Source organism: Pan paniscus, chromosome 6, assembly GCF_029289425.2.
Source record: "Pan paniscus chromosome 6, NHGRI_mPanPan1-v2.0_pri, whole genome shotgun sequence".
NCBI lineage: Eukaryota > Metazoa > Chordata > Mammalia > Primates > Hominidae > Pan > Pan paniscus.
In genome coordinates this window covers 9126847-9139021 of record NC_073255.2, presented here as the reverse complement: position 1 = coordinate 9139021, position 12175 = coordinate 9126847, and the positions used below count along the sequence as shown (strand labels likewise).

General features: G+C 53.2%; 1 protein-coding gene across 4 annotated transcripts in view; it reads right to left on the bottom strand.

Annotated features, from left to right (window-relative positions):
* SDK1 (sidekick cell adhesion molecule 1) overlaps positions 1 to 12175 on the bottom strand; it is a 963741-nt gene that overhangs the window by 79304 nt on the left and 872262 nt on the right. For all 4 annotated transcript variants that reach the window (XM_034963556.4, XM_063605603.1, XM_063605604.1 and 1 more), the window contains one exon: positions 10691 to 10792. In XM_034963556.4, coding sequence (XP_034819447.2) covers positions 10691 to 10792 — 102 coding nt within the window. The remainder of the gene's footprint in view (positions 1 to 10690; positions 10793 to 12175) is intronic.

The following is a 12175-nucleotide window of genomic DNA, read 5'->3' as shown; positions in this document are numbered from 1 at the left end:
GAGCCATTACAATATCCAGACTCACAGCAACCGCCGCAATAAAACTGCCAGGAATGACTTGACAAGCAACAGCAGGACCTGCACCAGGAGCGCTGCCAGCCCAGCAGCACAGTGCCGGAGGGACAGCCAGCTCCCGGGAGCAAGCACGAATAGACGAAAAGGAGAGGACGGCGAGGATTTCCAAAGCCCTTTACTATTTAATACCTTTCCATCAAAATCCCAGGAGCATTTGCTTTTTTTCTGAGAACTTGCCAAAATGATTGTAAAATTCATAGAATGGCTGAGAAATTTTAGAAAACAAAGAGGAATAAGACAAGCTCTCCTAAACATGAAAAAAATGTGTAATAAACTGATGTAAATGAAAGCTTTAGAAGTACCAGGGCAACAGTAAAGATGTCTGTGGAACGAAGGAATGTCCTCAGACAGACGTGACTGTGTGTAAGAATTTAAACCATGATTGAGACGCATCACAAAGCAATTAAAAATCAATAGATGGTTTCGGGGGAAAAAACTTCTCTGGAAACAAATGATCTATTTAGAAGCTCACTTCATGCCAGGCTCCAGAATTAATTCCAGGAGGACGAAAGAGTATCTTTTTTTTTTTTTCACGAAAGAGTTTAATGGAAAACATAAAACCATGAAAATTATGAAAAAAAATCTGGGTGAATATTTACTTGGTCTCAAAATGGGAAGGAGAGATGCCTCAGATATGGAGGTTTGAGCACACAACCACTTAAACACAATAAAATTAAAGACAAACAAAGTATTTGCCATAGACATGATCAAACATGATATCCCTAATATATAAGAAGCTCTAAGAAATCAACACAAAACACTAAGACCCATTAAAATAAAATAAAATGGAGACCAGGCTTGAGAATCCCCTGAGCAAAGCCCATTAAGCTGTGGAGACAACCTTGACCTTGCTGGTTCTGCAAACCTAAACAAAACTTAACCTGGGCTATTTCTTGTAAATGCCCATATTAAAGAAAAATAAAACTTAAGCCCAACCAATCAGAAGCTGCCAACAGCTTACTGAGGGCACCTCAGGACGTTGGCTGTAGCAACTAGCTTGGGGACAGATATGCAACTAAAGGCAGATATACAGCTAGTGATATGGTTGGGCTGTGCCCCCACCCAAATCTCACCTTGAATTGTAGCTCCCATAATTCTCACGTGTTGTGGAAGAGGCCCAGTGCGAGAGAATTGAATCATGGGAGTGGTTTTCCCCATGCTGTTCTCATGGTAGTGAATACGTCTCACAAGAGCTGATGATTTTATAAGGGGTTGGCTCTCACTCTCTCTTGCCTGCCACCATATAAGACATGCCTTTCACCTTCCACCATGATTGTGAGGCCTCCCCAGCCACGTGGAACTGTGAGTCCGTTCAACCTCTTTTTCTTTATAAATCACCCAGTCTTGGCTATGTCTTTATCAGCAGCATGAAAACCAATACAACTAGGGATTTTCTAACAGTTGAGACTGAAGAAGGCAACAACACACTCTTAAATCAAGTATTTTCTTTGTCCAGCTCCCACACTCACACCATAAAAACTTTCCCCTTGTGTTCCCTTCGCAGAACCCCAAACCACCTTTGGATTGGTGCTGCCTGATTCATGAATTGCTGTCTGCTCGAATAAACTCTTCTAACATTTTGTGTCTCAGTTTACCTTGTAACAGACCCCCATGAGAAAAATAGCCATGAGCTCTGCAGGCATTTAATCACAGACCAGTCATTTAAAAGCCCATCTAGGAAAATAATAATGAGATACCTTCTTGCCTAATAAACTAGGAAAGATTTAAAAGCAGGAGGAAAGAGGAATGCATCCTGAGCCCTGTATCTGGTCACCGCTGCAGGGTGTCAATTAGCTGAAGTATTTCAAAGGTGAAAAATGTTCATGTCATTGGACCAGAAGTTCTGCTTCTAGCGTTTTATCCCAAGGCAGGCACTGGAGACATTGGAAAAGATTTGTAACAGTGTACAGAGTACCTTCATTTCTAATAGCAAGGTGCTGGACCCATAGTCTTGTGCAAATGTATTGGATGATGGAAAATAATGGTAATAATGCCGTGGGTTATATATGGAGGTTTACCCCCACATGGGACCCAGCCCTGCCCACTGCCTCAGGTGCCCCCTGCCTCATCCCTGGCCTTGGCCCCCCGTGCCTCATGTAGCAGCGAGCCCACCTGTCCTCTCCCACAGCCCCTCACACAGACATAACGCACCTGACATGCACACAACCCACGCTGCAAACACAGTCAAGATGGGTCCCAAGCCCCACTCCGAACCACAGGGTGGCTCTTGAGCCCCTCCTAGGTAGACATGCTGGAGCCCCTACTACTTGCAGCCCCCAGAAGGAGGCTACAGATGCCAGGGGTGGCAATCCCAGGTCTGCCTACTACTAGACCCGAAAGCACAGGGCAAAAACTGGAGAAAGCCTGTGGAGGAGGAGGCTAGGAGGGGTGCCTTCCTTCCCAAAGAAGGGCCATGCCTGTACCCGCACTGTCTGTAGGGGCCCAGGAGATTCCGAGGCACCTCCTAGACTCATTGGGCAGACAGCAGGCATGCTCACAGCATTTGTGGGCTTGGTGAGGTGGGCTGGGGGCTTCTGGTCTCTCCCTAGGAAGCTGGAGCAGCGGGGGGCTCTACTCATTGACGGCAGCCCTTCCTCCTGATTCACCCCAACCCAACTTCCCAGCTGTAGGCCCCAGAAGCCCCCAGGACCGCCGACTGAACCGAACCATCAGTGGCAGGGCTCAGCAGGTGGGGAAGGCGAGCCGGCTCCGGGAATGAGCTAAGGGTCGAGGGAACCACGAGGCCACAGGCTCCAAGGAGATGGCCTGCGTGGGGACACAGCACCTCTTTTTATTTGGAGGCTCTGTCCTGGGGCAGCTGCCACTAACTCTGGCTAAAGAGCGACCCTGGGGATAACAAAGGTGCACGAGGGGTCCCAGCAGCCGGGGTGGGTGTCGGAGGGTCCTGCTCCAGGAGAGGAGGTCCCGCTCTTGCAGTTCCTGGGAGCTGGGCTGGCGGCCATGCTTGTCTGCGCCAGGACCCCCAGGGCAGAGTGGGTAGAACCTGCGTGCCCCTAGTGTCCCCACGACACATCTGGGGCCGGATCAGTTTTCGGTCAGCGTGGATTCAGAAATGAACAGAAAACCACAGGCTTTGTTTGGTGTGTGAGGCCAGCTTTGCTATTTTGTTTCATTTTGTTTTAAAGCTTTAACTGTGTTAGAGCTCCTGGGAAAGGACAGTAGTTGCAGGGCAAACAGGAGAGCTGGGCCGGGCACCTCTGGACAGGAAGCCTTGCTTTAGGCCCTCTCTGAGCTCCCTGGGCCCCGGAGCCGCTCCATCCCCCCTTAGAGCTCAGGGGTCACTCAGTCACTTGTGCTTCTGGGCCGGTGGCCTGGGCTATGTTTGTTACTCCCCTCCCCTCCCCTCCCCCCCTCCCTCCCTCCCTCCCTTCTTCCCTTCCTTCCTGTCTAAATGTGTTTCTCTCCCTCCCACCCTTCCTCTAACATCTTCAGAATGTTTTCTATGTTCTGGCCTTATGCTAACGTTCTGGGGATAAGAGGGGGTCCCTGCCCTCGTGGAACTCAGAGAGAAAAAGACCTGTCCTCAGGTGGATATGCAAAGAGCTGCATATGTGGCATGTTCTGGAGCAGAGGAAGAAACAGCTAATCCTGCCCGAGAGAGAGAAGACAGCCGCCCCATCCAAGGGCTAGCGTGGACGCAGGGCTGCATGGGAGGGAGGACTGTGTGTCCTCCCAGGGACGGGAGTCGGGAGCAGTCACCCCAGGCGGACACAGCTTGGTATGGATGAGGGGGCACATACTCAAGGAGGGGGAAGCCTGGGGGCTCTGGAAATATAGGCAGGGGCTGAGATGCCTGCTTGGGGTCTGGGCAGGAGTGCAGGCTTATCCTGAGACCAGGGCCCATCCATGAATAGTGAGTGTCTTGAAGGCTGGAGCATGGTCCCACAGTGCCCGGAACGCTGCGGAATGTGGAGCTGGGCCCAGAACTCTGGCTGGGTCATCTGAACAGCTCTCCTGCTGAGGAACCCATAGACACTGTCCATACCTCCACCAGAAAAAGTTCTGGCCACCTAGTCAAACTCTGCCCATCAGCACTGCAGGACAGCTGTGGTGGTGAATGCCCGAGTCCCCTTCTTCTGACTGTCGCACTGGATCTCCTCTAGGGACCCTCTCGCCTCACAGTTGGCCCAGGTGGTCCAGGTAGAGATGACATCTCCCTGGCTTTGGGCACCTCAGGACGTTGGCTGCAGCAACTAGTTTGGGGACAGATATGCAACTAAAGGCAGGCTGAAGACAGCCAGTGGACTTCCACTGCAGAAAAGGGAGGCTCTCTGTGCCCAGGGCTGTATGGCCACCTTGATGAAGAGCCTGACCAAGGAAGGAGCCAACTAGGAGGAAAGTGGATCCAAGAGGCCACATGGAGCAGCTTGCTGGGGCGCTGGATCCAGCCATGCCTGAAGCTGTCCCAGGCTCTGCAACTCTTCCAGTGCAGGAGTTAATAATGATTCTTTCAGCTTAAGCTTGTTGGCATTGGGTCCTACCTCCTGCACACTGGAGTCCTTACCAATGGATTATTTTTACCAATTTGTAGTGCCTGGGCTTGTGCATCAATCTCAGCTAAAAATCTAAAAATCATCCTTCCTCTCTGAGGTTAAACAGATTTAAGTATCACGTATTTGAACTTCAGGGGACCTAGAGATCATCTATTCTGAACATTTCATCATTTTACAGATTAGGCCAGACAAACCGAGTCACTCACCCAGGGTCCCCCTCATTCACCAAATACTGACTGGGGGCTGACCCTGGGCCAGGTACATTCTGGACACTCATCTTATGAGCAGGACTGGTGCCTTAGTGGCAGCAATGAAGCCAGTACCTGAGTCTCCTCACTCACAGGTCTCCCCACAGCAGCACAAGGTCTCAAGGCCAGACTCAGAGGGGTTAAGTGACTTGCCCGTGGTCACACAGGCAGTAAACAGTAGAGCCGACGCTTGGACGTGCACGCTTACCTATGGGACCACAGCAAAGTCTTAGTTTTCCTAAAAGCCTTTGAGCATTTCGGGCCCACGAGTTTGTGGTGCTCTGAAGCTTCCAGCCGAGGGGACGGAAGCTGGCCCAATTTAATTTCCTCTTCTGAAGGCCTACTTGCTCTAAGTCAATATGTTAGCAGTGCCTCTCCTCAGCAGATTAGGGTTGTTACAATGCAGGTACTTGGGCTGCGAGAAGCAGAGGCTAGAAAGGGAATGGCGAACTGGCTTTCTCCTTCCAGAAAACTCTCTGCAGTGTAAACACAGAACCCGGAGGAGTGTGCTGAGGCCAGACAACTGAGATGTCCATTTGCAGGGTTGGCACTGCCAGGCCTGGCACAGGAGATGTGTGAGTTGTTTTGGGTGTGCAAGAGCCAAGCCACATCTGATGGGTGGGGCGGAGCAGAGACCTGGATGCAGGGGCGTGTCTAGGAATTTACTTTTTAGTTTAACTTAGAGCAAGGCTGATAATGGTCCTTCCCTAAAGCCAATCCCCATCCTCGTTTGGGGGTGGAAACTGCCTTTGTAAAGCTAATAAAAGGCTGAGAGATTAGGAGTATGGAAGAAGCCTGAACTCGGCTAAAATATAGGCATACTTTCTTTTCTTTTTTTTTTTTTTTTTTGAGACGGAGTCTTGCTCTAGCCCAGGCTGGAGTGCAGTGGTGCGATTTTGGCTTACTGCAACCTCTGCCTCCCGGGTTCCGGTTCAAGCGATTCTCCTGCCTCCGCCTCCCGAGTAGCTGGGGTTACAGGCGTGCACCACCATGCCCAGCTAATTTTTTGTATTTTTAGTAGAGATGGGGTTTCACCATGTTGGCCAGGCTGGTCTTGAACTCCTGACCTGGCGATCCACCCACCTCAGCCTCCCAAAGTGCTGGGATGACAGGCATGAACCACCGCACCCAGCCTGTAAGCTGGGTAAGTAATCCCTCACTGCTCAGGAGGCATGTGACCAGAGGTCACAGAATTAGTGACTTTCCCAGTTGCTTCTAAAGATAACATCACTATTACAGAAACTACGATTGATCTTTTGAGATGCTTTTCAGACTTCTGCATTCTGAAAATGGACTGACCCCACCTGGACTCATGACTCACGACTCACGGCTTAGGTGGTCCTGTGGCCCCGCTCAGAGGTGGACTCAGCACATGAGGACCGTTTTCCACGCCCCGTGATGGCATCCCCAGCCAATCAGCAGCACCCACTCCCTAGCCCCCACGCCCACCAAACTATCCTAGAAAAAACTAACCTCTGAGCCCTCAGGGAGACTGACTCCAGTGATAACTCCGGTTCCCGCATGTGGCTGGGCTCTAATTAAACTCTGTCTTTACTGCAATACCATGGGCTCAGTGAACTGGTTTTGTCTGTGCTGCAGGCAGGAGGAGCCTGCTGGGCGGTTACATTCCCTTGTGTGAACCCCGGCTCCTGGCACTGCTCCCCATCTGCCAGGGCCCTAAAGTGGCCTCACAGCCTCCGCCAGCCTGTGCACCCTCACCAGCTCTGCCTCTCCCTCCCTACTGCCAGGAGCCTCAGGAAGGAGCCCCATGGAAAGACCAGCTTAGAACATGAGTGCCTGGGCGGCAGATGGTGACTGTGTTATCTGCTGTTACAGGGACAGAGACCATCCGTTCCTTCTCCCTCCTCTCCCTCAGGATGAGGAGCTTCTGATTAGCCTTCCCTGCAGCCCTGCTATGAGACACTGATTCCACCTGCCTTCATCTCCGCACATCTGGGAGGCCCTGTCTCCAGGACACGTCCCTGGGTGCAGGGTTTCCCCAGCTGCTCTCCTGCCCTGTGGAAGTTTGGGAACCTCAATTTGCCCGAATGACAAAGGTATTCTGAGCCCCTCTGGCAATACCCCTGGGGCAAGGAGCTGTTCGGGATGAAGCAGCCTTGGTCTAATGGGGAGGAGCAGCATTAGAGAGAAGGCAGCCCCGCTGCTCGGGGGAAGGCAGAGCTGTGCACAAAGCACCCAGGATACCGCACAGAGGGGAAATCTGAGCCCCGCCTAGAGGGAGGGGGACAGAGAGGGTGTCGTGGGGCAGCGGCAGCCGCTCCTCAGGGGATAAAAGCCTAAACGGCACTTTGGGAGGCCGAGGTGAGCAGATTGTGAGGTCAGGAGATTGAGACCATCCTGGCTAACACGGTGAAACCCCGTCTCTACTAAAAGTACAAAAAATTAGCTGGGCCTGGTGTCGGGCGCCTGTAATCCCAGCTACTCAGGAGGCTGAGGCAGGAGAATCGCTTGAACCTGGGAGATGGAGATTGCAGTGAGCTGAGATCATGCCATTGCACTCCACCCTGGGTGACAGAGCAAGACGCTGTCTCAAAAAAAGAAAAAAAAGATGCATAAAGGGTGCTTCAGGCCTCAGCCAAGTTAAACTGGAGGGGCTGCACAGGGCACTCCGGGTGGGTGTGATGCTGTGGGAACCGGCTCTGCTGACTCTCAGCACCCGCCTTCGAGCTCTGTGAGCAGTGCAGTGTGGCCATGTGGAGTTTGTGTGTGTGCATGGAAAAGGCCTTGGTGGCATGGGCACAGCAAGTAGGCTTTCCTTTCCCTTCTGTGGGACTGCAAAGGGTGCAGGTGGCAGAGCCCAGGCCTCTGGGCAGAGGTGAGTCACGTGGAGGGCGTGGGGGTGTTGAGGAGGAGGTGGGGCAGGAGGGCAGCCCTCTGGAAAGGAGGGCTGGAGCAGGGATGCACATGTTGGGAGGGGAGGGAGATGGGGGCCCAGCGGGGAAGGGAGAAGCCACATCACACCGTGATGCTAACCTCAGAGGCCGGGCTCACCTATAGCCTCTGCAGCTGCCTCCCCACACCTGGGCTGTCTCAGCTCCACACTGCTGAAAAGCTCTTCGCTCTCCCACACTCACAGCAGCACACTCACAAGTCTAAAAGGGGGAAGGCCCCCGAGTGTCCATCCCTGGAGGAGCAGACACACCAAATGTGGTAAATGCATGCAATGGGATATTACTCAGCCACGAAAAGGAAGGAAATTCCGACATCTGCTACAACCCGGGTGAACCTCAAAAACCTCACACCGAGGGCAAGGATCTGGACACAGAAGGACAAGCACCGCACGACTCCATTTGTACCAAGTATCGAGAGGTGAACTTGCAGTGACAGAGAGTAAGTGAGAGGCTGCCCAGGATGGGAAAAGAGGGAAAAGGGGGCCTGCTTAATAGGTATGGGATTTCTGTTTGGGAAGAAGAGACAGCGCCAGCGATGGATGTTGGTGATGGCTGCTCACCATCCTGAATGCCGCTGAACTGCACACGGAGAATGCTTTCCATGTTATACGCATCTTACTACGATGACAGACTTATACGGCCCGGATGTGTCCCTGCCCAAGTCTCATGTTGAGCTATAATCCCCAACGTGCAGGTGGGGCCTGGCGGGAGGGGATGGGGACGTGGGGGTGGGTTTCTCATGAATGGCTTAGTTCTCATGAGATCTGGTCATTAAATGTGTGGCACCTCCCCCTTGCGCTCTCTTGCTCCTGTTTGTGCCGTGTGGGATGCCTGCTCCCCCTTCGCCTTCCACCATGATTGGAAGCTTCCTGAGGCCGCCCCAGAAGCAGAGACCACCATGCTTCCTGCGCAGCCTGCAGAATTGTGAGCCAAGTAAACGTCTTTTCTTATAAATTACCCCGTCCCTTTACAGCAGTGTGAGAAGGAACTAAGACACCAACAGCGCAGACCCTAGAACTGGAGCTGGGCACTGGGCATAGAGCTGGAGCCAGGCGCTGGGCATAGAGCTGAAGCTGGGCGCTGGGCATAGAGCTGGAGCCGGGCACAGGGCATACAGCTGGAGATGGGCACTGGTCACAGAGCTGGAGCCGGGTGCTGGACATAGAGCTGGAGCCGGGCACTGGGCATAAAGCTGGAGCCAGGCACAGGGCATAGAGCTGGAGCCGGGTGCTGGGCATAGAGCTGGAGCCGGGCACTGGGCATAGAGCTAGAGCTGGGCGCTGGGCATAGAGCTGGAGCCAGGCGCTGGGCATAGAGCTGGAGCCGGGCGCTGGGCATAGAGCTGGAGCTGGGCGCTGGGCATAGAGCTGGAGCCGGGTTCTGGGCATCCAGTCCTGTTGCCGCTTGGCTGGCCCTGGCGCGACTCCCCAGTTTCCCGCACCACCCCTGGCTTCCCTACCACTTGCTGAAGCTCTTTTCTCTGGACGTCTGCCTCGGTCTCAGGGCCTGCCCAAGTGCCCTGAGCCCCCTGGTTCCTGGTGTCCTATGCCCGGGCGCAGGCAGACCCTCAGGCAGAGCTCTGACACCCACACCTGCTGCTTGCAGTTCAGACACTGCAGTTCCCGGCCCTCCTTTCCTGTGCTCCCCCCATGCCACAGGCTGACCCACCCCCAGCCATGGGAGCCAACTGGGGCCCAGTCACCTGAATACAACTGGAGACCACAGAATCTGCCATGGCCGCCGTCCGCAGCGGCACCCACCCTTTACTGATGGCACCCTGACACCCCTCTCTGACAGCACCCTTGGCGGCCCCACCATGGCCCTCAATGGGCTCCTCTACAGCCAGGTCCATCCCTGAGGGAAAGCTGAGCCGTACCTCGGTGGCTCTGAGTGACCCCTTTGAACATATTTTCGTGCAAAGAGAGGCAGAAATACCGTATGCTCTTGATGCCTCTCTCCACGCATCCTCATTTGTATGCAAATACCGCTTGACCATTCCGGAAAAAATCCACTGGGCTTGACCCTTGGTGCTATTGATTGGTTCATAACAATAACCCTTCCCAATTGCAAAAGGTCACCTGATGTGTTTCCCTCCTCTGGCCCCCGCAGTCCGAGCCGCCCCTGCCCCCCCATCTCACCCTCCCCACTATGCAGCAGCTCCTGCTAGGCCGAGCCTCTGTCCTCAGGGACACTCTAATTATTCCGGGCCTGAAACAACACCCTTCTAAATCTGCACCAGCGGAACAGATCAGAAACACCAGGCTCTATGTGAAGTCAGGGAACTCTTTAAAGCCACCAGCCAGCGAGGAGGGTGAGGTTCTGTGGTCTCCTTGGCCGAAGGAATGGCGTTGCTCTCATTACCTGCGGCACGCTGGGCCCGGAGAGGGATAGGGACGGGATCTGATCTAAAAATAGACGTTGCTTCCCACTGTGAGCCCCACAGAAGGCAAGGTCCCTTGAATCAGACCCAACAGTCACACTTATCTAAAAGGGGTGGAGACAATGGCCCACATGGCTTTCCCAGACCTAGAGAATGGGCTGTCACCAGGCCACTGCCGAAGCCCACTGAAGGACCGATGCAGATACAAACGTCTGCCCCTCCAGATAACGAGGTTCCATTTCCCACACACCTACATCACCACTGACTTAATACCACTTTCGTAGAGCAAAGCCACAGTAAATATGATGGCCCCAGGTACCGAACAAACCCTTTAGGTCTCAAAAGCAAGACTTGACCATTCACTGGAGCTGTCAGGAAATTCCAGCTCTCAGCTGAGCCCATCTTTCCCTGCCAGTGGCGTGGAGACCTCAGCCCCGACAGCAATGTGTTCAAGGAGGAAGAATGCTGCTGGACACCTGAGGGGCTTGGCCGCAGCGAGCCTGGCTGTCCCCACCACTGTGGCCCTCTCTGGCAGTGGGGTTGGGGGTGCACGGAGCTTACCAGCCTCGCCGACAAAGACCTCCACGGGCGCGCTGGCTGGGCTCTCGCCGATGATGTTATAGGCGGTCATTATTACTTCATAGCGCCGGTACTTCTTTAAATCTGCAGGGTTGAAGGAAACATGGATCAGCTTCCACCAGGACCACCTTCTCTTTCTCCAAATTTCCCCCTATGAACCACAATGAAGCAAGGAGCATCCTCCAAGGAGAGGAGGCGGGGTTGTTAGAAATCTGTGAAATACCTGCATCCTCTGTGACCGGGGCACCCTCCTTCTCTCCTCCCTATTAATTAAGCACCCACCACCATTAAGCAAAAGACGTACCCATCCTATCCTGTGTTCAGGTAAGAGGCAGCATGGAGTTCCCTCCTCTAAAGTAAAGGATTTAGAACAGGGTCCCCAACCCCTGGGCCACTAGCCATGGGCTGTTAAGAATCAGGTCGCAAAGCAGGAGGTGAGTGGCGGGTAAGTGAGCAAAGCTTCACTGGTATTGACAGTTGCTCCCCATCCCTCGCATTACTGCCTGAGTTCTGCCTCCTGTCAGATCAGCTTAGATTCTCACAGAAGCGCAAACCCTATTGGGAACTGCGCCTGCGAGGGATCTAGGTTACGTGCTCCTTATGCCTTGCCACAACCTGGCTCTCTTGCACGTGCAGTTCCCAATAGGGTTTGCACTCTTATGAGAATCTAATGCCTGATGATCTGTCGCTGTCTCCCCTCCCCCCAAGATGGGACCGTCTAGTTGCATGAAAACAAGCTCAGGGCTCCCACTGATTCTACATGATGGTGAGTTGTAGAATTATTTCACTCTATTCTATATTATGATGTACTAATAATAGAAATAAAGTACACAATAAATGGGATGCGCTTCAATCCTCCCAAAACCATCCCCTACCACCTGGTCTATGGAAAAATTGTCTCCCACAAAACCCACCCCTGGTGTCAAAGTGGTTGGAGACCCCTGATTTAGAATACATAACATAACCTGGGCCTGCCTTTTGGTTCAGAATCTCTCCTTGAAATTATGAACAGATAGATTAAGACTGTGGCATTGAAAATGGAATGTAGAAGGACGCTGGTAACCAAAGGCCTCTGAGACCTTAGCGGCCGTGTCCGGGGAAAGAACAGGCGTGGGCTGCTGCACACAGAGAACTCCTCAGGGCAGGGGGCCAAGCACCAGCTCCGCACTAAGTGACAGGGTGAGAATAATTGACCTTTAAGCCAAAACATTCTGGAAGGTTCTCCCACTGGTTAACACTGCTCTGTGGGTGGCTTGGCTTTTCCGAGGTCCCATGTGTGTGCCTGGCACCTGTGTGCTGGTGTGGATGGTGGTGTGCTTGGGCCTGCAAATTGTGCCTCCTGCCAGCTACCAGCCCAGCAAAGCTTCCGTGACTCAGGCCCCCGTCCTTGGACGGCTGCCTTCAAAGAGATGCTTACAGGGTCCGCCCATGCTGTGAAGTCAGTATCTCAACATGCTGGAGCTCTGC